Source organism: Pelecanus crispus, chromosome 1 (genome assembly GCF_030463565.1).
Source record: "Pelecanus crispus isolate bPelCri1 chromosome 1, bPelCri1.pri, whole genome shotgun sequence".
In the NCBI taxonomy this organism is placed as follows: Eukaryota; Metazoa; Chordata; class Aves; order Pelecaniformes; family Pelecanidae; genus Pelecanus; species Pelecanus crispus.
The window spans coordinates 40,459,513-40,486,966 of record NC_134643.1 but is presented as its reverse complement, the minus strand read 5'-3'; the positions used below and the strand labels follow the sequence as shown (position 1 = coordinate 40,486,966).

General features: G+C 39.3%; 1 protein-coding gene across 2 annotated transcripts; it reads left to right on the top strand.

Annotated features, from left to right (window-relative positions):
* The first annotated feature begins 265 nt into the window (after nucleotides 1-265).
* Nucleotides 266-25,781, top strand: MDM1 (Mdm1 nuclear protein). Of its 2 annotated transcripts, none has more exons than XM_075712151.1 (15): nucleotides 266-421; nucleotides 1,468-1,573; nucleotides 3,943-4,304; nucleotides 4,747-4,881; nucleotides 7,020-7,175; nucleotides 9,242-9,375; nucleotides 11,520-11,619; nucleotides 16,536-16,574; nucleotides 16,941-17,116; nucleotides 18,530-18,808; nucleotides 20,545-20,693; nucleotides 20,824-20,954; nucleotides 21,929-22,187; nucleotides 23,275-23,343; nucleotides 25,592-25,781. In XM_075712151.1, exons 1-15 carry the CDS (start codon nucleotides 266-268, stop codon nucleotides 25,696-25,698), a joined length of 2,358 nt encoding a protein of 785 aa, XP_075568266.1. In that variant the 3' UTR covers nucleotides 25,699-25,781. The 2 variants fall into 2 exon arrangements, with proteins under 2 accessions (XP_075568266.1, XP_075568275.1); XM_075712160.1 differs by lacking the exon at nucleotides 266-421 and adding an exon at nucleotides 942-965.
* The last annotated feature ends 1,673 nt before the right edge of the window (nucleotides 25,782-27,454 follow it).

The window sequence follows — 27,454 nt, the reverse complement described above, 5'->3', positions numbered from 1 at the left end:
CTGGCACCGAATCATTCCTCCCATGTCTGGCAGGGTGCTTTGCAGACACAGAGGTGACAAAAGCTTTGCTCAAGAAGCTTACGCTGCACTAGACACATCAGCTACCAGCAACAGGCCCTACTAAGAAGGGAGACAGGCAGGGTCAGCAGCCATAGGCGGGGGGAGCGCAAACAGATTGCCTAAGCCGTTTTGTTTAGTGTATCTATCTTACCCCTTTTTTTTTACCACCCTCTCAGTTCTTTTTGCATAGTCAAAAATAGTCAGGATGGAGATTAGCAGCGGGAAGGCAGTCAAAAAGGCGAGCCCTGAGGGAAAAGCTGAAAAAGAAGGTGGATTAGGATCTCCTGACCGCACGGCCAGGTCGGGTGAGGTGGCAAAGGAGGATCAGCAGCTGGCACACCACCGCACAGGCTCCAGAAAGGTAAGGCAACTTATTTTTCCTTTCTCTAAACTCTATTTCTGTACCAACACAACGCTGCGAGCGTGGGCGTGCGATTTTTTTTTTTTTTTTTTTAAACCAGGCATCCACTATCCCCCTGGCGTGCATTAGCGCCAAGTACCCTACGCTACTGCCAGGCTGGTGGCTCACAGGCCTCCCCGTCGTCCTTCTCCAAATACGCGGTACTGGCGACACAGCGCCCTTACCCTGCCACAGGAAAAGGCTTTTAAGATGGGGAATGCAGCGGCCGCAGCCGGCCAACGCCGCCGCCGAGGGCAGCGCCCTGAGGGGAGGCGGCGGCCGGCCAAGATGGCCCCCGCGGGCCGCGCCGTGAGGGGAGGCGGCGGCGGCGGCGGCCGGGCGCAGGCCGCGGCGCTCCCCGCCCTCGCCGAGCGGCCGCCGCGCAGGCGCCCAGGGAGGCGAGGCGGGCTGGGGCGCGCCGGCCCGGCGGCTCTGCCGGGGGAAGGGCGGTGTTGAGGGCCGCGGCCCGGCAGCCCCGCGTTCCGCCATGCCCGTGCGCTTCAGGGTGAGGCGGCGGGGGCTGGCGGGCAGCGGCGGGGGCGGCGGGGGGTGGGTGTGCGCTGCGCGGGCGGGCGGGGCCCGGCGGGCCCCTGCGGCCCGGCCGACGGAGGGGGTACGGCCGTGGGGTGCCACCGGCGGAGCGGGGAAGGGGCCCTCGGGCTGAGGAGTGCCGGCTCATAAAGGCAGGAGGAGTTCGGTCGTGTGGGTGACAGAGGGGTCAGGCTGTATTCGTTCCTGAAATTTTACAAACCTAAAGATTTCAATAAGTTTTCGCGTCCTTTTTGGGGCACGAAATTATTCGACGCCGTTTCCTGCTATTCGGAGGGCAACCCAGTAGTTTCTGTTCTTCGGTGGGGGTGTGTTTGGAAGATGCCGAGCAACCTGCCGGCTTAGCTGACTCCTGCAGCGGCCTTGTTGCTCTTTTTTTCCCCTTGGAGATCTCTTGCAACAGAAGCGAAGCAGGATACGCACCCGCCACTTGACAGACACTTCTCTGTTTGCTGCAGGGACTGAGTGAATATAAGAGAAACTTCAAATGGAAAACCCCAGAGTTTTGTAGCCCGTCCCAACAGCAGAAAGCCTTGTGGGCAGGACTGCGGTCGGATCAGTTTGGTAAGCGCCCCTGAAAGCTGCCCCCTCGATTGCCAGACCCCAGCGCTGCCCAAGCCAGCTCTGGGTAAGGATGAGCCTGGGCTGCAGGAGGTCTGGAGAGGTTTGCTGTGATTGAGTGCACGACCACAGTGAACTGATAGTGTTTGCAGTTTGCACACTTTATACAGTTAAAAGCATCTTCCTGGTCATCATTTACAATGTTTTTGAATGCCGTATTCTTTCTTGCTACACTGAAACTTCCTTTTAATGTTAGCGCTGTTTATATAAAACATGAAAAATACGTGGTTTCTGACATGCAGCTTAAGCTGACTCCCAAACATGAAGCACAGATGCAGTGTTAACCCATACAGGGTGTGTAGAAGGAGGCATTGGTTACCTGTGGTGCATGGAAACAGTAAGTAAAATTCTGTATTTAAGAGAAGACTAATTTAGGGCAAAGTTTGATACAAAGTGAAAATTTTATAAAGACCTACAGGAGCAGCTAACTAGGTGAAAAAAAAAAGATGGGCATTAAATGGAAAAGCTTGTGATGCTGTAGTTTAGGAGTTAGGGGTTGTAGGCATTATCATGGCAGGAAAATGGGGGATTGGAAAGTAGAAGACAAAGGAAATAGCATCTGGATTGAAAAGCCATAGAGAGCTGAGGAAAAGGAGTAAGCTGCAGAGTGATGACAAGTACAGTGCAGTAAAAGTAAAGGAGCAGTAAAAAATAGGAATTATCGTAGTGGCACAAGACAGATCAACAAAATTGTGCGATTTAGTGCAACCACACTATGCAGTCAGTGTAATTAGAGTCCAATATATTCATTCCTACAATATGATGTGTTCTAAATTATGGCCTAGTAATTAAGAACCAACCAGCGGGAGTATGGTTTGTTTTCAGCTGAGATACTGGACATATTAATAAATAACTTAATCTTGCCAAAGATTAGGCTTTTTATATATTACTGCTTTCTTCCATTACTGCAAAAATGCATATTTCTTTAACCTTGCTTTCCCAGCACATGGCTCTGTGTATGGGCAACTGTATTGAAGAGAATAACTTCCACAAATTCTGAAACATCTGAACAGCCAAGCACATTAACTTCTTTTTAAAATCGTAAGCTCTGCTTCTTTTCCAGTTGAACTGAACTGCAAATTTTACACAACTTGCAATAAAGTAGTAAGTTAGCAGTATAGCAGTTTCTCCTCCTCCTCGCGTTGTAGCGGTGTTTTTGTGTGTGCTTGGTGTAGTTTTCCTCCACCTTTGCATTCATTTTCACTCCCACCTCTTTTCTGGCCATTTAACCATGTGCATCTTCGAATGTCACTCTTGACACCTCATAGGATTTGCAGATTGTTTTTGATAATTAACTTAAACGTATGGTTCTTCCGGTTGAAACACATAGTTGGCAGTCTTAAGAATGACTTGGAACATCACCACAAAAAGTTAACAGCTGCAGGTGCTCTGAGTTCCTTCCTGTTACTTTTCCAGTGTTTTTCCACTGGAATTATTTCCTACTGCCTGTATATGTATTTGGACATCCAGACATTCTGTATCCCTTTCACTGTAGGTTGTTCTCTCTTTTTACGTTGCTTTTTCATGAGATAGGAGTTTCTCTCTCTCCTAGAAAATGTTTCTTTCAGCCAGTTAGGGGCCTTCACTTATTTGTCCATTGCAGTTGAGCACTTTGCAGCTGGATTATGATTTCCCGCTTTAAATGTGTTCAGTCATTCAATCATCTTCTTAAAATGATACATCTGCACATGTAACAGCCAGCAATTCTTTAAAATAACTTGCAATTCTTTAAAATAACTTGACCCCTGCTTTTGTTACATAGCGTTTTTTAGAATTTTGGAAATGTTTTTGTGTTCGTACTGTAAAAAGACACCAGCTATCTGAGATGGTTTTAAATCACAGTTGTATTAGATCGATAGGGATCTGTCACTGTCCTGTCAGAGTAGGTGAGAACCTGTTCAGCAAGGTATATTGTGCACGTGCAATGAGAAGTGTTTGTGGCATTTTTTATCACTGCAGGTTCATTATTCTGTGTCGGTGTTAACCGCATTCTTTTCACTGGCTGTGTTAATTTTTTTGCTGTTGTTCAACTCCCAGAATCAACTTGCAAAAGATTGTCCTGTGGTCATATTTGCTTTATAGCGTTTTACACAACATGGTCCTGGAGCACTATGTTCCTACCTCTCTTAGTGGAAAGGAAAGGCATTTGCAGATAGGAAAGAAGAAAGAATTTCACAGCCCTGCCCATAATTCATAGGCTGTCAATTGCTCTGCTAATCAGTTGTATGATAAACTTTCAGTTTGTTCTTGTAATAAAGTGATATTATGTCTTCAATAGAATGTTTTTGTTAAACCTAGTATGTCTTTTTCAGGAATCACAAGAGAACCAAGCTTCATTTCCAAGAGAAGGGTACCGTACCATAATCCACAGATTTCAAAGTCCTTTGAATGGACGGCAGATTGTGATTTGAACGACCCACTTGAAACTGAGGCTCTTAGAACTGCAGAGTTGCACACAGACCACAACAACAATGATGTGAATCAGGAAAAAATTGAAACCCCAGAAGGACCCAGACTCCCCCCAAAAGTTTGGTCACATTCGGTAGATGCTAGAGGTGAAACAGCTCTTGCCCTTGCAGAAAACAACATGAAGAGATCACCCTCTGCAGCTCCGCCAAATCAAAATGAAACATTTGCATCTCCAGAAAAGGAATTAGAAAAAATGGGTAATGGGGTAAGGGAAGATACATGTTTTTTTTAATTGACCAGTATAAAAATTACTAACCTGATATTCACAGCAATACACATACACCAGCCTCTGTTGTCTAACTCTCTCCTTAGTTCTGTATTTTGATGTTCTCCTATGTTGTAGCTTCTCTGTTGGGAGAACAGTACTTTTGAGACCAGATTTTGGTTCCCCTTAGGTCAACAGGAATTTTGCCCTTCACATGCTGTCCCTATTTATTTCAGTGAAACAAGGATTTAGCCAATAATCTATAGACTTTTGGGGGTTGTTGGCTATAATGAGGAAATGTACTTTGCATTCATTTAATTCATGCAACCAAAACCCAAACCATTGGTTTCAAAGTGTGCATTGAAAGATACTTGACTTGCAAAACATTGTAGGAAAGGGAACAATTGGTGTTATCTTTTTTTTTCCTTTTCCGTGTTGTCAGCTTCACAGAGTCCTTCAGAGGAAAGCAGGCATGAATATTTCACGTTTAAATACTTTCCCCAGAAATTCGGAATATCAAAGCCAATTTGTTTGGAAGAGTCCTCATGAAAAGTCGCCAATACTTGCAGCTGAACAGGTAACTTTAAAGAATCCAAAAAGTAAACGAATACTTTCTCTTATGTATCAGCAAAGTTGCTTACATTCCAAGATTTCCTTTCTTCCTCTTTGGTGGGGGGGTCCAAACTTGAATGCTGTTACATGCTTTTTTTTTTTTTCTCCTTCTTCTTCCAATATACAAAAGTGCAGTATAGTTAGATCTGTTTCCCTGTGATTCTTTATTTTAGTCAGGTCTAATTGTTGTCGTTCTCTGTGGTTGTATTCTGTCCTTTCTAACAGGATCATTTTCTTCTGTTTGCATTAATTTACCTTAGGAGCTCTAAGATCCTACTCCATGTTACTCTTCATTTTTATCAATTTTATGTTACCTAATACATAGCTAATCAACGGATGAATGTTCAGGTTTTCTGTATTGTAATAACATGTGTTGCCACTGAAATCATTCAGGTTTCACTGTTTATTCTCATGGTCTTTTATGGGTTACCCCAGTTTCTTATTCTCAGTGTCCATCTCCATGCACATATACTTCCAGGTCCTACAGTGCATCTTTGCAGTGTTTTTTCTTTGATGAGAACCACTTATATATAAAGGCGGAATCTTCTGATTTTAAGACACTCTTGTGGTGTTTTGATTTGTATCATGAGTTTTTGGACTTTGTGGGATTGGAAATGCTGCTATTTCTAATCAGAGCACAAGGAGTAACTCTGATTGTGAGACTGCTTTGTGTTTTTAATTAATTGTTAATGAATTAAAGTCCTGGGTCAGGACTTAGGAGACTCAGTCCATCTTTTGGTCATTTTACAGTATAAAATAGGCAATTCTGCTTTTATTTTGCCTTCTGTTTCTTCACTAGGTGCATATACATTAATGGGATTGTTACAGATGGTGCGCTCTCTGTTTTTACCTGCAGGTAGCAGATTTGTTCAGTAACAGCTTTTCAGAGGCAATAAATGTTGGTAACTAGGATCAATCACTATAAAAACTGTTCCTGTCTTTTTCTTGTTGGAATGCCAAGCAGGTGGACTTACTTTGAGATACCTTTCCCAGCAGTCCCTTATCCAAAGAAAAGTCACTGAAATGCATGAAAATAGTATAGAAACCAAAGGACCATTTGGGGAAGAGGCAGGTCCCAGAATGTCACGCTATGGAAAATTTCATAGAGAATTTAATTTGATTCTATTAGAAATCAGTTTGATAATTTCATTATTGATGCTTGTGAACATTGTGCTATTTCAGAAGAAAGACTGTGGAATCTAAAATAGCAAACTTTTTTTTGCACAGCTTATACACAATAAGAAGATGTAAGAATAAGTCTGCAGGCACTATAAATCCTTAGATAAATAGAACTTAGAGAAAATCTAAATAGGTATAAATGTTTGCAGGTTGTAAACTTAAGATTAGAGTTTCATGATAAAAATTAGACATATTAACAAACTGATTTTCTTTTGATTGGTATAGATATGATGGCGAATATACCTGAATACTGAATAATGACAATACCTTTCCCTTGAAGAGATTCTGTGAAAATATAAAAGTTACCCGTTAGGTTATAAGTCAGACCTAAGCTCTCATAGAAAAGCTGGGGAAAATGTATGCTTGTGACGTATGGCATGGTCTTTTAATTCAGCACTGCATGAGGAGATGATACCTGACCACGTATTAGGCAAATTCTCTACCTTGGTTTATAATACAGTATTGATTGGAAAATAGTGGATAGCTCAAATTACCAAGCTGTAACCATCCAGTTCTAAAACACAGAACAGTTGTCTGTTACTTATGGACTGGACACGTACTGTGGAGTCATACAGAAGTTTTATGGCGTATGTTTTAAAAACATGAATCTACGTACAACTCTGAAGGTGAACTGTCTTCCCAAATAAAGAAAACCTCTGTTAGTCAACTTCAGTAAGAACAATGTTTGACCACAGGTTTAACTGTGTCTGACTGTCACTTTTAAATGTATTTTTATCATATTAAGTTTCTCTCCAATTTGTCCTAGAAGTTAATTAGTCTGGACATGCTGTATTTGTACCCATGACCATCTCTCTGCTCATATGTGAGTGTATTTGCATGAATTGGTTAACTGATTTTGAAAATTAAGCCTTCAGGTAAGCAAATCACACTCTTTGTTTGTTTGTTTGTTTTCTTTGTCCAAAGGTTATTTGCAACACAAGTAAATCCATACCTCCATTTAAATCTCCTGCAATTACTTCTGAAACTGCATATGAGAGAAATTTCAAAGGATCTTCTCCTGTTAAGGGTCCACAAGAGAGAGGTGGTTCAGAAGAGAAAGAATTTCCAGTTTGTGAACAAGTAAATATTTCTCTAAAAGAAAGGCATTAGTATACTTCTATAATTTTGATTGTTCTTTTCTATAATGCAGGGGTGGGGTTTTTTTTGTAATTTTTTGGTTAATGTTTTAAAGCTGTTGCTAATGACACTGGACTCGGTAGTGGTTTTGCTATAAAAGACTGAAAATAACACTGTGCAGCTCTGTTTGCTCTTAGGGGTTTCTGTAAAGGGGTTCTGTAATTTCTGTAGTGCATTTGTTCAATTTACAATGACATTTTAAGTGTGTTTTTCCTAACACCTTAATTTATGAGTTTTTCAAGTGTTTTTTTTTTTTTTTTTTTAAATTGAAACTTTGTTTTTAGGCATTAGGATAGTTTCTGAAATCTAAATCTGGTTTATACTCTTATTGGTACTGGTGTAGTCTCTTGGTATGCAGGAGGGCTGGATGGGAGGTCTGGAACTTTTTGGATCTCATAAATCAGACATAGTGTGAATTAAAAAAAAGTATTTTTATGTATGGAAGATGCCACAGTTGGAACTGATTTTCATCCAATAGTTATAATTTGAAGAAACATGGAGAAAGGGTTACAATTCATTTGCCTTTGCCTCGATAAGTTGAAAGGTAAGTAATTGTATTTAGCACAGGGCTATAACAGGACATTGTGTAGCCTATGTAGGCTCTGTTAGTTCAAAACATTAAAATGTCTTTTGTGAAAGTAATTCAGCTGTCTGAGGCCTTGCATTCCCTTGTCTTGCTGTTGGCTTGGACAAACTTCAGCGGACTTTTGGGAAACATGGCTACAGCCGTTTTACCAGATACATTTAATGAAAAGGAATTGTTTCAGACTGAGACCTTCTAAAAATACGTGAGAGCAATTTATACTGCATGACAGCTAACCTGTTTTGCAGGGTGGACATATTAATGTCTGTTTTTGTAGCAAGCTGCCAAAAGCTGTTGTGTTGTCTAAATTCCCACAGTTTAGCTAACCATCCTTCAGGTACAAGGACCAAATATGAGTGTCTTCAGTACCCATCTCTGTTCCTTGATAAACAGAAAGAGCCATTGTCAGACAACATGTTCACTAGGACCATTACTGAGCAAAACACATACTTAACGTGGAGTGCCTGTGGCTCAGTTTAAGCTATTGGTACTTTTGAGGTTCTTAAAGATGATTGTTGGCTTGGAGGCTTTATCGTTTAAAACTCAGACCTGCCCAGTGCTTTAAATCTCATCTGGGAATTCTATGTCGCCTTTTGCCTCTTTCAGCAGATGTGAAGAAAGCTTGAAAAGCATGAGGCTTTCAGGAAGCATTTCTTTGTTTTTGATATTGGAAATTCAGGTTATGTTTTCCCAACAGAGCTAATAAAGAAAGGGAAGGCATGAGAAGGGAATTTTGGTGAAAGTGTCTAAACCACTTTTTGTTTACACCGATTTCTCTGATGAATATCTTGAAAAAGTTTAGGCGGATTTTGGTATGCTTGTTTTTCTTTTTTGCTTTTTTTTTTTTTCCTTGAATTTGAACAATATCTGTGAAGATCTCTAGCAGAATCAGAAATCATGCATGAGACTTCCGAAAGGGTAAAATAAGCAGGAAAACAAACCTTTGATGTGAAAACAGAACAAGTCAGTCTGACCCTTTATAAACCAGCATGTCAGCAAACTAAAAATTTGCCTTTTTGGTTTATTGTAAATTGCTTTATATTGCTTGACTATAAATCTGAGAGGTTTTTTTTTTTTTTTATTTATTACAATTCCAGAAGTATACATGTTAAGTCTTATACAACTCAGGTTAGAATGCACAGGTATCGAAGTATTTTATTTCTGTGTTTCATGTTAAATTCATTTTGTAAAGTGTACAAAATAGATCATCTCACTAACTGAATGTTGCACTCAGAATCTTAACTTTGGCATTTTGCTAGTTTATTTTTGCATTAACAAAGGAATGTAATACTCTTGTTTGTATTAAATACGCAAAACAGCTAACAAAAATAAAATTAACTTTTTGCAAAAGCTTGATGTCAAAAGGAATATGAGGGTTTTCAGATTGTTAGCTAATGTGGTATTTTTAAAATTATCTTTGCCTTAGAGTAAGAGGGAAGAACCGTTTCAAAAGCCAGCAGAAGATGCCACAAAACAAGGGAAATCAGAACAGAAACATCCTAAACAAAAAAATAAGCAACATATCAGTCCAAAGCCCCTCTCTTTACATACAAGTCGTGGGTATGTATAAAATAGGAAAACCTAGCCTAGTGAACAGGTGTACAGCAGCCTAATATTTAGAATGATGGATGATGGATCTGTAACCACCCCATGCTACGGTTGCAGGGGCAAATGCCCCCTTGTACTACTAGGATTGAGCTTCCTGTGGGTACATCTAAACCTGGTGTTTCTGTCCCCTTCTCTGGGCAGTGGAAGTGGAAGCTTTGTAACTGCACTTGTTCAGTTGAACCTTCTGATGCAGTAATAACATTATCAATAAAATTAACATGAATGAAATTAAATTGGTGCAGTGCTGCTTTCAGCGAGCGCTTTGGAAGTTGTAGGCACCTTTCAAACTGCTCTCCTGTGCTTGCTGCACGCCTTAAAACTGTGATGATTGTGCTTGATGTTTGCTTTTTCTAGTCCGTACCACTTTCTGTCCCAGAGTAACAAAAGCAAACACAGGAGGAAAAGGGAAGAAATCTGTCCCATTTAGGGTAATACAGCAAGCATAGAAATAAAATGAAATTGTGTGTTACTGAGTGCTATCAAAGTATCTTTTTCTTCTGCCACATACCTTCATTGCAGGAACTGAACTCATGTTTCCATTTTTTGCACATTTGAGATATGCCAAGAGAAATAAAGGCCCACAATCGATGTAGGTTTTAAAATGCATAAATTAATCCATCTCTGCTGTCTTTGTGCTTAATGTCTATCCCAGTGATTGCCTTTATTCACATGACTTTCTGGCAGTGTTAAGGCATTAGGTTAAAGATGGGAGAGGAGACTTACCTTGGTCTGAATGCTGTTGGATATTGGGATCACCCAATCAAAAATGATCACCCAAAATTCTATGAAATAAAATTGCTTTATGAAAAAGTGAGTGGATATAGCGTAGTTAAAACCTTTAACTCTTTGCTTTTCCTAGCTCTTTGACGTAGTAGATTGTAGTCGGTCTTGCAGTGAGTAGTGTGTAAAATTCTTGATAATTTGCTATGACTTTTTTGATTTAAGGACAAATTTCTGCCTCTTATGCCTTCAGTGTGGTAGCACAAGTCAAAAGTTCCCAAAACAGTCACTGGGCAAATAGCTGTCAAAATGTGCAAGTCTCTATATGCAGACAGGACCGTCACTTTGTATGCAAGCTGCATTGCATGGCCTGCTTTCGCAGCAGAATGACTGGGATCAAGGCACAGCAGTGATGTGTTTTTTGAGCTAATACATTAGTTTTGCAACCAAAACTGAAGGAATTCTGTCAGTTTCAAAGAAAGGGGCATATGGAAAGAAATTCTGAATATAAAGGGGGTTTTGCCTTGGTATTTTTCTTTTTACAAGGTGCATTTTATTCTCTGACTTCAGGCTTTTATGATCTATTTCTGAAGGAGGACTGAAAAAGAGGGCTTTTTCAGCCAGTGCTGAATATATTAAAGTTAGTAATGTTCTGAAGCAAGATTAAAAACAAAAATCTCTTTAGATTTAAGCTGATAAATCCACAGTTCAGTGCTTAAGGACTTGAAGTATTGCTTATTGCCTGCTATAGGTTAGATGATGTTAATTTTTCTGTGTATGTATGTGTGTGGCAGAAGGGAAAATTAATCCATCTTTTCAAGTACTGAGGCCTTTTGAAAGTCAAAGCCAGTAGGGCATAGTTAGATGAATTATACTGATGATTGTTCTGGGAGTCCGATGCTTCTAGCCCCAACAGTTCAACCTACCCATATGCAGAACACCTTTAGAGCGGAGTTCATGGATGGAAATGTCTCAGACGCCTTAGTGCCAAACCAGGCATTTTTACTTAAATGCACCTTTGTGCATTTGCACTGCATTTTGCATTGAAGTAATTGAGGCTTACGTGTGTATTATGTTCTGCTGATTTGGCTGTCAGGGCAAAAGCTTCCGGCAGAGGGTTGTAAGGAAAAACCAACAGGAGTAACTACTTGAAGAGCCACCCACTGTGAATGAGCTTTTTCACAGCTTTCTTAGTTGTGTTGGTATGGATGAGCTGTGTTTCAAAGCATGTGTTTTTCACATCTCAGTCCTGGCATTTAAGTGCAGGTATACTTATAATTGTTGATATAACTTTAAAAGTGCTCTTAAAGAGTATTCTGGATATTAAGCTTTACTCTTTTTGTCTTTTTTTCCTCTCCTCCTTCTTGATTTCTTAGGAAGATGAACACTGAATATAGGTCAAAATTTTTGTCTCCAGCCCAGTATTTCTACAAAGATGGAGCTTGGTCTCGTATTAGGAGTAAAGTTCCCAACCAGGTGAGTATTTTTAAAAAACCTGAAGCCTGAGTATGGTCTGTGTTTTGATTTTTAGATCTTAGATCTTAGATTCTTAGATCTTCAAAAACTTTGAATTGTGGTGTTTGTAAGATACGGTTTTGAGATCGTAATGCTAACAACTCAAGCTTCCAAAGGTGAGTATACAAAGATGATTAGGTTCTGACAAGTCAGTATAATATATAGCAAGAAAAAATAAGAGATGGCATGACTTAAAGAATATGACATCAAAAGTGAGGGAGGAGTTTTGTTTCCCTTACAATCAGAATTATTCAGAACAGAGTCTCTTGGAGCCCATCATCTCAGCGTTGATGTTCAGCCCAGTTTTAACAAGCAGAAGTTTTCAAAGTGCAGAATTGGATGATAGGAGACTGCAAGGGAATAAAAGGAAAAGGCCAACATATGTATCAGCCTAGGTCAGCTTGATAGTCAGGCTCAGTTTGTTAGCTTGCTGTGCTGAATCCATTCAAAGCAGTCAGCTGAATTCAGTCATACACAACATAAAATTGAGAATTTCTCTTGCAAGTTTCAGCCAACCTAAATATTTTCTTGTAGTTTATTCAGTAACTGTGATCAGTATTATACTGGTAGGAACTCATTTGACAGAACCCTGAAAATGCTTAACAGCTTCAGGACCACAGGATTTCTTAGCAGGATTATTGAGTATGATTTCTTGAATTAGTCACATAAATCAAAACTGTTAGCAGCGTGCTAAGAAACTGCTAGAGCTAGTTCTGCAACTGTCAGATTTCATTGAATCGACTTAGGCTTCTCTCAGCTGATAGAGGGAGCCTTTGTGAGACACTGTGCACTGCTAAATGTGTGGCAAATAGTTGGAAATGGGAGTTTCCTCATTAGCTGGGACCAAGATGATGTGGAAGGTAGAACTGGAGCAGATGGCTCTAGGGTGTTGGGCTCTGAGATTTTGAAAATAACATTTTCTGAGAATTGCAGGAGTAGTGTGGTAGCATAGTAGTTCTGTGTTTTCTCACTGGACTTAGTCTAGCAAGTAATTGTCTTTTTAGGCAAAAAGAAATACGTATTGAATACATACAAAATACTCAATGAGAAACAGGTCTCAAAGTTTAAAGTGTATCATTGTGTGTGATGATTCATAATCAGATTTTGTGTATGCATGCATGAGACAATCCATTCTGTGAAAACAGCCTCAAGAAGATGTTAGAGGACTAAAAAACAAGCAGTGTTTTTATTTTTGATATGTATTGATATATGCATTAGATTTACTGTAACTAAGGCTGTAGAATATGCTGAACTATTGCATGCAGCCTGACTAAGTGGTATACAGAATGTTTCCGTAAAATATTATGTCATTTTTCTGGCATGTAAGACTTTCATTTGGAGACTGGATGTTGCATCAGTAATGTTCAAAACAGTCAGGAGCAGCGCTCAGCTTCAAGAGCAACTGACCGGTAGGCACGTAAAGGGAAAGGGACGCATTGCCTTGGAGTATATTATGTTTGCGGCACAGCCAGCTGGGAGGAGTCACTGCAGTACAGTCAAGGGAAAGAATGAGGAGACTGCAAGTGGAGGATGGATGTTCTGCTTTACCAGGCAGGATCCTTTATGGGTCGTGTTCCAGAGATATAGGAAGTAAATATATGCGGCATTTAATTAGCGTGTATGAGAAACCAAGAAATTCCCACACTGTAGGTAAGTGTTTTAGATGTGTCTGACTCTTCCATGGATATTTTCTTGCTGACAAGGGAATTGCAGGAAACTGGAAGGAAGTGACCTGGCAGTAGGCATGAAAAATTAAAAAAAGAATTAATAGGTTTTTTAGGGCCTTCTAAACGAAGGAGTTGTGCTGGGTAGCTGGAAGAGCCAAATTAATTTGAAGACTATAATGACATATTTTATTGATGACAAGTGTGCTTACATTACATAACACATTTTTGATTACATACAAATTTTTTATTACATACATATTTTTATGTGTGCATACCTACATTAGATCCTAGTATAAGTTCATATAGAAGAGACTTTTATAATTGGAATTACCTGAATTTGTCTTGTCTCTGTTAGACTTTAAATCACATGCCTGTGAGCATATGTTGTGGTTTAAGCCCAGTAGGCAGCTGAGCCCCACACAGCCACTTGTTCACTCCCCTGCAGTGGGATGGGGGAGAGAATCGGAAGCGGAAAAGTGAGAAAACTCATGGGTTTGGATAAGGGCAGTTTAATAAATAAAGCAAAAGCTGCACGCGCAAGCAAATCAAAACAAGGAATTCATTCACTACTTCCCATCGGCAGGCAGGTGTTCAGCCATCTCCGGGAAAGCAGGGCTCCACCATGCATAACTGTTACTTGGGAAGACAAAGGCCATCACTCCGAATGTCCTCCCTCTTCCTCCTCCTTCCCCCAGCTTTCTATGCCAAGCATGACATCATATGGTATGTTGGGGGTTGGTCAGTTGGGGTCAGCTGTCCCAGCTGTGTCCCCTCCCAGCTTCTTGTGCACCCCTAGCCTACTCGCTGGTGGGGTGGGGTGAGAAACAGCAAAGGCCTTGACGCTGTGTAAGTACTGCTCAGCAATAGCTAAAACATACCTTTGTTATCAACTCTTTGTTTTCAGCACAAATCCAAAACATAGTGCCCTGGGAGCTACTAAATTTAACTCTATCCCAGCCAAAACCAGTACAGCATACCAAACTAGTTTTGCTAGCAGACAAAGAATAATATCTAGCTTGTGTAAATGTGTTACTGTGTGGGATTTTTTCTATATGGAGTTTTTTAAATTTGCTGTTGTCTTGTTAATATTTGCATATGTATCATTGAGGGTTATAATTCTTAATAAGAAGCTTTTTGTGGGTGAAAGCAAAGAACAAGGTTAAAGCTTGGAATTTTTCCATCTTCAAGACAGGTTGAAAGAAAACCAAGGTTAATTCTTTAAACCTCTGTTAATACAAGAATAAAAATCCTGATAGACCTGATTCTTGGCCAGGTGCTTTTTTTTTTTGGTAGCATCCATCGATACTTTTGTTCTAAGAACTACAAGATGGGATCCAGCATGGCTAAAATAGTAGGACTGAATAAAATATTCCATTCTCAGTTGAGACATAAGAAAGAATCTAGCCATTTAGGAAATATGTTAGCAACAGATTAATGAAAGTATACATAACTTGAAAAAAGTGTCAAGCGCATTGGTTTTATTGTATAGCAACAAAAGTGCTTTGACCATTCACAGTACAGGCTGCCCAACAATCCTCGTGGTTTCTACATGATTCCATACGTGTTCCCATACTAATGCACTGACATGAAGAGGAATGTTCTTCAAAGCTGTATCTAACCTCTGTGTCTGTTGTTGAGACTCACCCCTTCCAAAGGTGCCTACAGAACATCTCTCGCTTAGCCTAAGTGGTTAGATGATAAGCTCTGACTGATCCAGTCTCGTTTCTTCCTTAGTTGGGACCACACATGGGTAACCTTGGGTCCAAAGCAGACTTTCTGAAGTTCTGAGCCCAGACAAGCAAATACCATAATAGAATCCTGGTATGACCTTAGCCGTAGTGATTACTATTAGACTGCTACTCTACAGTATATTATTAAGGGTTGCTTTTCAGCAGTTGAATAAAAAAATCTCTTTGAATTATGCTTTTGAAAAATTAATGCAGGCAATTCATAATCACAGTAGGACTCTCTGGGGCCTGTGTCCTGCTGAGATAATGCTGCCCGCTTTGTACTTCTTCACAATTCACTGGAGACATAGTATTCTTCCTCCCCCTGCAGTGTCCTGTTGCTCTGGATTTATATTTCTTCTGTTGTGGCTATCATAATTAATTTTTCATTCTTTTACTTAAAGTGAATAATCCAGTAAATCACTTGCACCTCAGACTTTAAACTCTCCTCTTAAAATGGCAAGCATATATTTTTAATGGTCTGTTCTTTGGAAGTTTAGCAGGTCAAATTGTGGGATGTGGCTGGTTTGGGCTAAGTGGATTTCCATCTGCTGCATCCAGTTACCTTTAGTGGGTTTAGCGGAATTTGGCCCACTAACTCTGTTCCTTGCAGGAACAATGATGCAAAATCTATCATGAAAGAAGGTGATCTATCATGAAAGAAGAATAAATAAGAAAAACTATGAAAATGTGCTAGAGGAAGTGTCAGTATTACTTTCCTGCTCTTTGACACAATACGTATTTCCTGTGAACCATTTTTTAGTGAGCCAGAATTCACACAACAATATCACAAAGTTATTTTTAATAATTTAAACATAAAAGTTGTGTTGTTGCTTTTTCTTCCTGCACTTTAATTGTGTCCACGTGAAGGACACAAGACAGTGTGTTTAAATAATTCTAACCATAAAAATGATAGTGTATAATCAGCAGTATGATATCTAAAGGGAGGTCTTATTGCTTTTATTTTTTTAAGACTAAACCTGACATCTGAACAGTTTAGTATCTCATTCTTACAGTTACTTATAGCCCAGAAGGAATGATTTTGATATTATGTCTTACATACAATAGCATCGAGTGCTGTTCTCATGTAATGATTGTCTCCTCACTGAGATAAGATTAATGTAGCTAGAGACAGTTGCAGTGTTCACAGCATACAGACTCAGTATTACACATGCACATAGATCTGTTGACTTGAAATAATCATAAATTGGTGGTGAATGTATTTTTGAGTGTTAATGCTTAGAAATCTAAATGAATTTCCTCAAGCTTGGCAAAAACTGGTGAAATACCAGTGCTGATCTTTTTGTTTTACAGCTTTTTATTGAATCTCAGGGAGGCAGCATAGAGCTATGTTGACAGGTTTTTACTATTTAATTTCTTTCTTACTTAGTAGACTGAAATACAGTTACAGGGGTGATAATAACAATACAGTGCTGAGAGAAAAATAAGAAATTTTAAAGTAATTCTGTATTCCTCTCCTTAGGCATCTCAAAACACCCAAAATTCCATGTGGTATATGGAGGTTGGTTGCATCTAAGTTCCTGTTTCAGTGTTTGGAGCACTGTGTCTGAGTGCTGATGGAAAAACTAAAATCCAGCACTAAACTTATTCATAGTTGCTGCATAACTTTTTGTGCTCATTGAATGAATAATTGACAATTTTGCTTTGGCTTCATGGCTCAAACTTGCTTACTAAATATACACTTTTGTTGTTTTTGCTTTCCTTTTGTTGCATTTACTGAGGCATGCAATGTTTGTGCTGTGGGTGTCCCTGTATTATGAGTAACTTGCCTTTCTCCTCTAGCTGCTATTAGCTAATGCAAATACTTTATAATAGCCTATTAGTGAACTTTAAACAGACATGCAACTTATGAAACCTTGATATGTAGGTGAGAGAACTTCGAGAAAGAGCAAAGGCTTACAGGCAACGAGTAGAGGGAACACACTTCTCCCGATACCATCTCAATCAGATCCTGTCCGATAATAACAGTCTTTGGGATGTGTCCTCAAATTCCAGTTCAGAAGAAGGCATCAGCAACAACATCAGAGCTCTAGATCTTGCTGGGTAAGGTCGTCATTCCTGCCTATTATTCTGCAGCTTTGAAACAGAGCAAAATGCTGAATATAGGCTTAGCATAGCTGTGAGATCTTGGATGTTTGACTGTATTCAAGATGTGATTGGACAGGGTGCTAAATAATCTCACCTAGGCTCCCTTTCCCTAGGAAGGTTGGACCACATGGTCTTTCAAGAACCCTTCCAACCTGGGCTGTTCTATGATTCTGTGATACATAAATTCTCTAAAACATATGAGGGCGTCTACCTTTTCACAGATACATCAGTTGATATGTGCCCAAATTGAAAATGAGGCACGGTCCAGTCTTCTGAGAGAAGAGAAAGTTACTCCTTTATAATTTTCCACAAATGCATATTTAGTGTGGCAACCTTAGTCTCATCAAGTCTGGAGGAATTTTGCACTTGAGTCATAATGAAGTAATATTCTTCTTTCCACCGGAGTGATATGAAATATGTTTTGCGTAGTCAGATGTTATCAGTGTTCTTGTCAGGATTAATTAATCATGTGGTTGAGTCTCAGACACTGTTTAGTTCTGAGATGAAGACTGAGGAACTGGAATGGTGTACATCCATTTTCTCCTTTCTTTGAAGGCTGTCAGAATTGGCAGGTATTAAATCCCTTGCTAGGAAAATTCAGAATTAGTATTTTAGTAAAATGTATAGACAGTTGTTGATGAAGCAAGAAGGAAAAAAAAACCCATTTGTATCTTCTCTGAGATCTGATATTTAAAAACAATGCCTTGGATGCCTCTGTCTGTAGTCCACTTAGACTGCTGTATGCGCGCTACTTGTGTTGTATGTGTGGGAGAGGTCTACCCATTTGCATGACTGTAGCTCTAATAAGGGTTGGGGGACAACACGTAAAAGAGTATTTATTACACTATGAAGTTGATATTAAGTGTGGTGTAAATTTTTTGGTTTACTGGTTTGGTTTTTTGCCTGTGAAGTACAGATCCTCTTACTGTTCTCATTTCTGTGCACTGAGCTAATTTGCACTGATTTCTGTGAGCAGCTGAGAATTTGAGACTTTCAAAAGTTGTGCCTAAAGAGGAGTCTTCTAAACTGCTTGGCTTTCAAAATTGTGCCATCAGACAGTCCCTATACATGGAACTAGTTACTTTTTGAGCACTTCTGATAATCTAACTTGTTAGAGCCCTAATTTTACATTACATTTTTGGAAACGGTAATCCAGAGTTTTCGTAGAATCTAGTTTGAAAATGGGTTGTGCTTAAACATCAGTTGAAACTTAGTGGAAATTTAACCATTCATCAAGTCAGCTGTACCACTTTTTAATATCTGAGCTTTACTTTTGGCCAAGGGCTGAACTGGATGAATGTGTTCTACATAGGCACGTGTATATCATGCAGATCAGTGGTGTGAAACACTGCTTTCTTTGTTACATAGAGTTTCTGAAAGAGAGACTGCACCAAGCCCCAAAATGCTGCAGCAACCTGACTCCAGTGGACAGCCACACCAGGACAGCACTGAGAAGAAAGACATGTCAGATGCTTTAACTGTTCCAGTCAAAAGGCGTTTAGTTTGGGGTGAACAAGAAGGAACTGAAGAAAAGGAAGATCAGCAATCAGCAGAAGAGGAAGAAAACCAAGACGAACAGGCTGCAGTCATGGCTCAGCAGTTAGAAGAAAACAATAAGGATGCCAATGAAGATAAGAAAACTGAAGGGTAAAACTGAACATTCTTGTGGTGTATATATATAATTATTTCCTCTAACATCTCAGAAATTTGTAGGTTAACTATTTTTTTTTTTAAATCAGATTTACTTAAGAGAGTAAAAGTAGTATCACACCAACTTATGTTTTTAACAGTATGATAAGGAATGAGAAAGTTCAAGATATTGAGCTGGTTGATGGAAATGGATCTATCATTAAGAATACTGGATTTCTAACTTGCAAGACAGAAGTTTGTAGAAGCATGAACAATTCTAATGTTTTTTTCCAAAACTATAAAATTTGCAGTATGGGCCTCTCAGAACAGACTGTTCTTTACACAGCAGCCAAGTGTAGTGAAAATTAAAGCTCAGAGTTTGCTTCAAATTGACAGCATAGGATTGATAGGACTGAAAGGATAGAATGCATGCAAATCTTGTACTTAAGCATCTGTTTTTCTTAAAAAAATTCATGGGCAAAGATAAAGGACTGGGAGAAAAAATTAACTAGCATCCAGTAATCACTGGTGATTATGTTACTGAGCACGGGTGGGAAAAAGGTGGAGGGGTATTTAGAAATAATGAGAGATCAATTCAGTATGTGCATAGTACAGTGCATAGTACTGTATTTGACAGTTGAAAGATCCAAATTATATCTAGTTACAGAAGTCTATGGCTTTTTATTGTGCAAGTTTTGCATACTTTTTTTGGTAGAACAATATTCTAGTTTGATGGATATTTAAATCTGAATAACTTTGGCCCTTGTTACCATACCTTCTAAGCATTCTGTATTCCTCATTGGGTTTTATCTTTGGTGTTGCAGCATGAATTGAAGGTAAGGAATTGTAATTGTCTCCTTTGGGGATAATATCCTGTATGCAAAACCCAGGCAAAGAAAGATTGAGATGCTAGACTCAAATAGAAATTAAATGCAGGCTTTCAAAACCACCATCCTGAAAACCTTCTTAAGTTTCTGTCTAATTCTAGAGATGATCTAGTTCATAGATGTGTGTCTGATTGACATTGAAGATTTTCTGTTATCCACAGTGCGGTTGTGTGTGTGCTGAGAGGTGCCCTGGTCTTGGCCATGCAGAGCATTAACACTTGCATGTTATCTAAGCCTGCTTGAAAGCTAGAAATGAGGCATTCTCTGCCTAGATGTCCTCAGAGCATGTCTAGCCATGCACTGATAGGATCAGAGTACTTGCACAGCGTGGGTATGCTGCCACCTCCTTTTGAAATGCATCTGGAGGAAGAAGGCAGAAATAGTAGTGCTGATTTATTTAATAACCTGGGGGCTACAGTGGTTACATAAATGTGGGATACTTGGTTTCAGTTCCACCACATTGACTGAAAAGAGTCAAACCCACATTCCCACCTCTAAGGTGGCAACCAGGTTCAAAGTTTTTCTAGGTGAGTACTCTTTCCAGCTGTCCTGTTGAATCTCTGCTACTGTGCAGCAATACATTCAAGGTTTATTGGGACAGAGGGAGCCTGAATTTGCAGCTTGAGACTGTTTATGTATTTTATCCAGTTACATTAAAAAAAAATAAAATACAGAAACTGAGGCTCATGGGCTGGAATCCAGGACTCCCCATTGCAAGCAGCTGTTTTAGCTACAGGCTGTTGGTGTTTTATGGCCCTAACTGTCTTGCCTTAGGCTTCATTATAGGAATGTATTAGAAACAAAAAGCTTGAGTGCAAGACTCCTGAGTCCTTAGCTAATTCTTTAATCATTTCTATTTTTTTGCAGTGAGAATGCCTTAGTATTGAATTCTTCTGCAGCTGTGTCAGATTCTTCTTCTGTATCCTCAAGGACAGGTGGCAGGCTTCCTACTCCGAAGCTGAGAGTGCTTGGTGGAGCTCAGAGGACTCATCATGATCTCACCACCCCAGCTGTTGGTAAAAAGACTTAAATGCAAAGCATTATTTCAAGAACTAAAAAAAAAAAAAAAAAAAAAAGACATGTATTAATTCATTAATTACGTTATTTAAGGTAATAAAGCATTTTTCATCTTCTCCACTACAATAGGAGGTGCGGTTCTAGTGTCTCCTCCTAAATTCAAGTCTTCATCTTCACAGCAGAGAACACGAGGTTTAGGAACAGACCCTTCTTCAGCTAAGCAAGGTGCAAGAGAAGCTTCAAAAAGAAGGGCCTTCCAGGTGAGCCAGAGAAGAGAGTTACCATTATGCATTTTGGGAATGTGCTTTTTAAGTAATTGTGAATGATTTATTTAATAAATCTTTTTCTTGAGTTGTCATTTACTATTCTAAAATTCTCAGCACCTGTGACTAAAAAAGGCCGATGTCTGAGTAAATAATTTTTTTGGAGTATCAAGCAAAGGAGTTGAGACTATTGGATTGAGATTGGATGAACTCCACTTTGGCTTTTTCTGTTAAATGCACAGGATCTGTTTTGTTTTGTTTTTTTTTTTTTTAAAAAAAAAGGTTGCTATCAGGAGCTGTTGACTTCCCCATTAATGTTACTGTGGCTTGCCGCTGACATAGGGCACAGCTCCAGATTCCTTGACTTGAAAAAAAAGTTCAAGGAGAGGTTGGGTGCCTATGTACAAGATAGGTAAACGTGCCGTAATAGTTTCATTCTCCCTTTCCTTTACTTTGTGCTTGTTTTACTTTGCAGCTTGCATAGGTACTAAAAGAAAACCAGAAACCTTTAGGAGTTATTTAACTGTTTTCCTCTCACAGTTGTGTTTTTTTTGTCAAGTTGTGCTTAGTCTGAGTTCTACAAAGACAGATTGCATTTCAATGCATACATCCTCTGTAGTAAGTTCTGTAATAGAAGCAGGCACAATTGCATGAGAAGCTAGTTATGTTGGTTTAAAGTCTAAGAACGCAGTTTGTTGCTGTGAAGAAAAGAAGCTTTTGGTTTGACCTGACTAGATTACTTACCATGTTAAACACTTGTTATTAGGAATAGATTTTCTTTAAGCTGTCTCACAAGGTTGAAATACTTATTCTTCCAGTACCCTCATGAAAAGTGTAACGGTGTAAAGCCAACATTTGTTGTGTATGTGAGGATCTGTCCTGGAAGGCTCTAAATGAGATGTTGGGGTGTTGTGTTTGTTGTTGGTGGGGTTTTGGTTTTTTTTTTTTCCTTTCTTTCTATTGTGTTTTAGCCTGATGTGGAAGTGGAAGCTGTTTCACTCCTTACTTCTCCACCTGCTGGGCTGGGAACTTTGGATCCTCTGCCACTTAGGCAGGATCAGTGGCCTCCTAACCATGTTTCTGATAAGCAAGTTCCTCTTGCTTCAGCCTATCAAGAGCGTTCCTCTACACCTCCTGTGCTGAAGCCAGCCAAAAGCTGCTCTATGCCTTGCTGGAGTCCCTCTCGTCGTATTCAGGGGACTCTCAAGGATCCAGAATTCCAGCATAATGGTGGGTTTTTTGTATTAACTGGCTGTGTTAGAGTGCTGCATGATGGAATGGCTACTGTGCAGTGTACAGGCCAAGAACATGCTAAGCTTGCTGCCTTACAGACTCTACAAAGAGCGTGTTGTTTGTAAAGAAAAGCTTTTCTACTGTATGTTTAGGCTTGCTGAGGAAATGTGCATGACTCTCCACCTTAGTTTCAGATTCCACTAATACTATATTCTAGTGGTCTGTTGTCTAATTTTGCCTTATTAATTTCAATAAGTACTTACTCATTATGAGAATAATTTGGTTTAGCGTGAACAGTTGTAATTTTTAATGTTTAGGCTACAACTGGATGCTGTGACACTTTTCCAGCTGCAGGTACCAACAGTGGTGTGTAACTGGGGACCTTTATAGTGTGGTATTATTTTGCAGGAGTTGTGGATTTCTGAAAGATAAGCTCCTTAAATATTTCTGCAGGATATGGAAACAAAAAAGCCATCTATAACAGATTTATTGGATACTGAGAAGCCATTTCTTGGCTGAGGAGGAATTTGTGCTGGAGCATTTCAAAGATTTTTAACAATGTTTAGGAGTACTGGGGGCATAAATTTGATAAAGAAAAGAATCCTTCACCCCATAGTCAAAATAAAGTTCATGTGCTTAAGTCTCCATTCCAGAAAGAATTTCTGTGGCTGCTTAAGGTCCCACAATTCTTGGTCCTTTTATTATAAAGATTAGGTAAACTGAACTAGTCTTTCCATTCTAGAATGGAACAAGTAGTTGTTGGGTTAAGTGGGATGGTGAAATCCAGAGAATGTTCTTGGAAAGAGGTTAGAATTGGTGCTGTGTTCTAGCTCTGCACCTCGAGTGAGTTCACTAAGTCACTTGTAGCATCTACAAAAGATAGGTGCCTTGACAAGAATACAGTGGAGTAAGTTTATTTTACCTCAGCTTAGAGCAAAGGAGTTTCATGGAGTTTTTGGTATGTTTGCTATTTATAAGACTCGTGGAAATAATGTTGTAACATTTTTAAATGCTCTAAAATGAAATATTATCCTTTGTGTATTTTGAAATTATTCAAAACTGTGCCTTTGACTTTTTGTCTTAGGGAATGTTGGCAATCCAAAAATGAGATCTTTCCAGTTACCCCTTCAGGAAAGAAACTATAATGATGAAGGTATTTCTTGTCCCAAAGTATTATTGTATATCATGTGTATATTACCTAGATTAATTTTAACTTTTGCACTCATGTGAGAGGTTTATGAATGCAGTAAGTAATACTGGTTTATGTGTTTGCATGAATAACTACTGCATTGTTTTATCAAAATAATTTGCAAATGTTCATCCTAGTAATCTGAAGTATGAATATGAAGGTATATTCTAGTATGAATAAACCATTAAATGTGCCTGAAAATTAAATAGACCATTGTGGCTCAATATGGTTACTATAGCTTGCTCAGTTCCATACCTAAAATTGTTTCCTCCCCACACATTTTTTTAAGCCATTGTGTTGATAGCAACAAGCAAACTGCAAAATGATCACAGCCCAGGTTGCAGCTGCAGTAAGTTTGGATGCAACTTGAAAGGTAGCAGAAATCTTAAGATAAAGATTTTGCATGTGAGACTTCAGCACCAGATATGCAGCATAAAACGATTCCTCTGACTTTAGTTTTCACACCTGTTCCTCTGCTCAGTGTATTAGGAGTACTTATGGCATCCTGTTATTCTGATTGCTGTTTTGGCCTTTTTTTCTGTTTACTGTAAAGTTAATCTGGGGGAGCAGCCAGTGCGCAGCCCACCAGTGCATCTTCTTGGCTCTTTTGTGGGCAGACACAAATAAACACTTTCAGTAGCGTGAGTCAACCAAAGGCACCGTAGCCTCGTTAGCTTGAGCTGCTGTACATTGTTTCTTAGCATGGTGTATGAGGTTGAACTTGGTGTGCTGCTGTGCTAGTCGCAATCACCTGTGTTTGGCTCAGATTAGATTATGGGCAGAGCAAGCTTATATCTGATTGCAGTTTATTTATAGATATACCCCAGAGCAACCAAAAGCTTTTTTCTGTACCTCTTATTTGTTTGCTCCTTGGTTTTAACCAAAGTTCAGGCCGATTCTCTATTTTACTCATTGCAGTTGGCTGGAAAATGTGTGGGTTGTGCAGATGGCTCAGCCAAGCATCAGTGTATCTACATAAAACATGCAAAATCCTATAGTACTCTGCAGCTTCCCACAAGCTTGCTGCACGCAGATTAAAGACTGTAACTGCTGTTTCTTTTTTTTTTTCCTATGAGCTGAGTGATGATGTATGAGCTTTCAGAAACAGGTGCGATGTGCCAGCTCACACATATTTCATATGCCCATATTTGTTCATGTACATACAAACCTGGGAGTTATTCCAATGACATGTCTGTTTGCAGAAGTGCAGTTAGCAGTTTTCTCATACATGGGAATATAGTTGTTGTGCATAGCGTGTGAGCCTGTTACGGGCTGTTTGGATCACTGTATTTCAAGAATTTAGAAATGCTGCTGAAAAGTTAATTAAAACACTGATAAAAAACAGGTGTTAGGATTGAGTTGTGGATTTTTTTTGTTTTTTGTTGGTGGGGGGCTGGAAAGTAGTGATACAGTTCTTTTTAATCCATTGCAGGAGAATGGGTGTAATTAAGGTCATTTTCGTAGACGGCATCTTGACAGAGCTGTAGCAACATTTTAATAATGATGTTAAAGAAGTATAATGTTGTGCTTTATCAGAGAAGCAGCATCCAGGCTGCTTAAAATTAAGAGTTCTGCTGAGTGTGAAGTGGACCCTGTATTCAAAAGGAAGACCTTTACATTTTTAAAGCATGCTTCTTGTTGTCTTTGTGTTAAACTTCCTGTTTTCTTCAGAAGACACATTTCTTTTAACAGCTTGTGGCACACTAGCTGGTTTTGGCACAGAAGGGCTCTTTCGGCAACATAGGTTCTGATATTTTAGTCATGTGTTATTCTAAGGTTGTCCGCTTTGCTTGAAGCGGTGGGTTGCTTTCATGAATATGTCATTATCAGAGTCTAGTCTATACGGACTTCAGTGGCAGAGGAACGATTTCTGAGGTCTTCTGACACAGAAGAGTAAATGCAAAGGTGACTTGGAGAATTGGGCAATTCCCAGGTGACAGTAGGGATCTCATTCTGGAGTTTGTCAAGGAGTTGGGCATGTAGCTCTCTTAAACTTACCTAGCATCCTAGTAGCTTTCTAGTGAGATTCTTCTCCAGCATGTCAGTTACTAAGTAATAGAATTGAAGTATATTGTGGTTCTGTTTTAGCACCCACTGTGAAAGAGGGCATAAAAATATTTGCACTTTCAAAGTCTGCTATGAATGTCAGCTGTGTTTTAATATGTATATTTAATCTTCCTATTTACTTTTTGCCTTGTTGCTTTCCCCACAGATGACAGGTTGTCTCAGATTTCTGCTCGCTCGGCAGCATCTAGCTCGCTTGCATCTCAGATACTGGAACGAGCTCAGAAGAGGAAGGATTTCTGGGGCAAGACATAATCTCTCCCACCTGTTGTATAGAAACTGTTCTGTAAAATGATCTATTTTTTATAGTTTGTAGTGTACATTTAAAAAAATTGTGATTGTAGATATCATGCAGCATCCTTTCACTTATCAGGGCCATATCAGGCCCAACTCTTAGGACTTGCCATCCCAATCTAAAATTTCAGTATTCCAATTAGTGTTGAGAATGTAGGTCCTTTATATGTAAGACTTATGTCTTAATTCACTATGTCACAACAGACATGGGGGATTTTTTTTTTTTTTTTTTACAGTGGCACCTCTTGAAATGAAGGTGATTATCTTTTTTTATGCAACCTGTGTGTTACTTTTCAAGGTATTCTGCTGCAGTCATGCAGTATGACCTGGGACAGTATTCAGGGGCAACACCATCATTCACCAAACACCTCAGTTGCTTGATTTTAACCAGCTGTCTTAAAGGCAACTGTGGTGTATTTGTTTATGTTACTGTATGAATTGTCAGTACAACACAGTGCTGTAACAAAAAGTTACTTTTGCTACTTACTGCTTTCAACCTGTTACCAAAAATTCTTACTATTTCTTAATGAAGCTAACATGGGACATACAGGAGTTTGAGAAAAGGACACTAAGCGTTAGCGGTTGTTCCGTTGTGCACTGTTTTTTGGCCAGGATGACTATTAGAGTTCAGTGTGTACAGTACTGCAGTTCGTCAGATGTACTGATGTGAACGTTTCTCTTTTTGTGGGCAAGACTCACGTTTAGTGTTAATTTCAACTTCTCTAGAAAAAGCAACCTCAGCCACCTTGAACAGTGGCCTTCCCCAGCCCCACTTAAAACTCAGGTATTTAGGAGTAGTTGATCTCTTAAAGTAAACTCAGAAGAATGTTTTTTCTTGACATTGACATTTTAATTACCTCTCCTCCTAGTTGCCTGTCGCTGGGAGACTGGCATACTGTTATGATTGTAAGAGTGAAAAATGTTTGTGATTTGTGCTGACAGCTTGTTTTATCTTTTCAAGCAATGCAGACAAGTTAACATGAAGTAGAGGAAATAGGTAGCTAGCAGGCAGTTTGGTTCTTCTTGTGTGGCTTCCAGTTTTAATATTACTTCATTTAGAAATTTTATACAAGAATAATTTGAATTTTGTACACATTTGCTTACATTTCGATTTTGTACACAATTATGTACGCATATTACTGAAAATAAAAGAGGTTGTTTGATTTGTTTCTATTCAAGTTATGCCAGATGAATTGGTAGATCCTATTATGTTGGCACTTCTCTGTTTAGTTCTCTGTTTCACCTGTTCACCTGGAACATCTGTGGACTTTTGAAAGACAAGATTTCCTCAGAGCTGATCTTCAGAAAGAATAAGTTACTAAAGCTAGATACATTGATACTTGGAATTGTGACCCAGAGCAGATGGGTGCTACGCAGGCTGGAAGGCTGCAATGCCCAAAGGCCCAGTCCCCAGCAAATGAGGTGTTGATTTAGAGAGTGAGTGCTTTCCAGCACTGATCATGTTAGAAAACAATGTCCACTTCTTCCAGAAACTGTGCATTGCAGTAGCTTCCTATCAGTGGGGTTTTTTGAGACAAATCAAGGTATTTCATTTTATCTCGAGGACTTCTGGGGTTATTCTGTGGCATGCACTTAATATGTAAGTTACAATTTGTCAGAAAGTTTCTGCTGAAAGGCAAACTGTATTTGTGTGCAACAGCCTTTATGCAAATTGCCAGTTTTCCTCTAAAATGGTAGTTTTATAGTGGAAAACTTA

Bases quoted from the DNA above. Each gene is read 5' to 3' on its own strand.
- MDM1 (XM_075712151.1), top strand. From the start codon at position 266: ATGGAGATTAGCAGCGGGAAGGCAGTCAAAAAGGCGAGCCCTGAGGGA. The intron at 422-1,467 runs GTAAGGCAACTT...TGTTTGCTGCAG, and splicing joins ACCGCACAGGCTCCAGAAAG to GGACTGAGTGAATATAAGAG. The intron at 11,620-16,535 runs GTGAGTATTTTT...TCCTCTCCTTAG, and splicing joins GGAGTAAAGTTCCCAACCAG to GCATCTCAAAACACCCAAAA.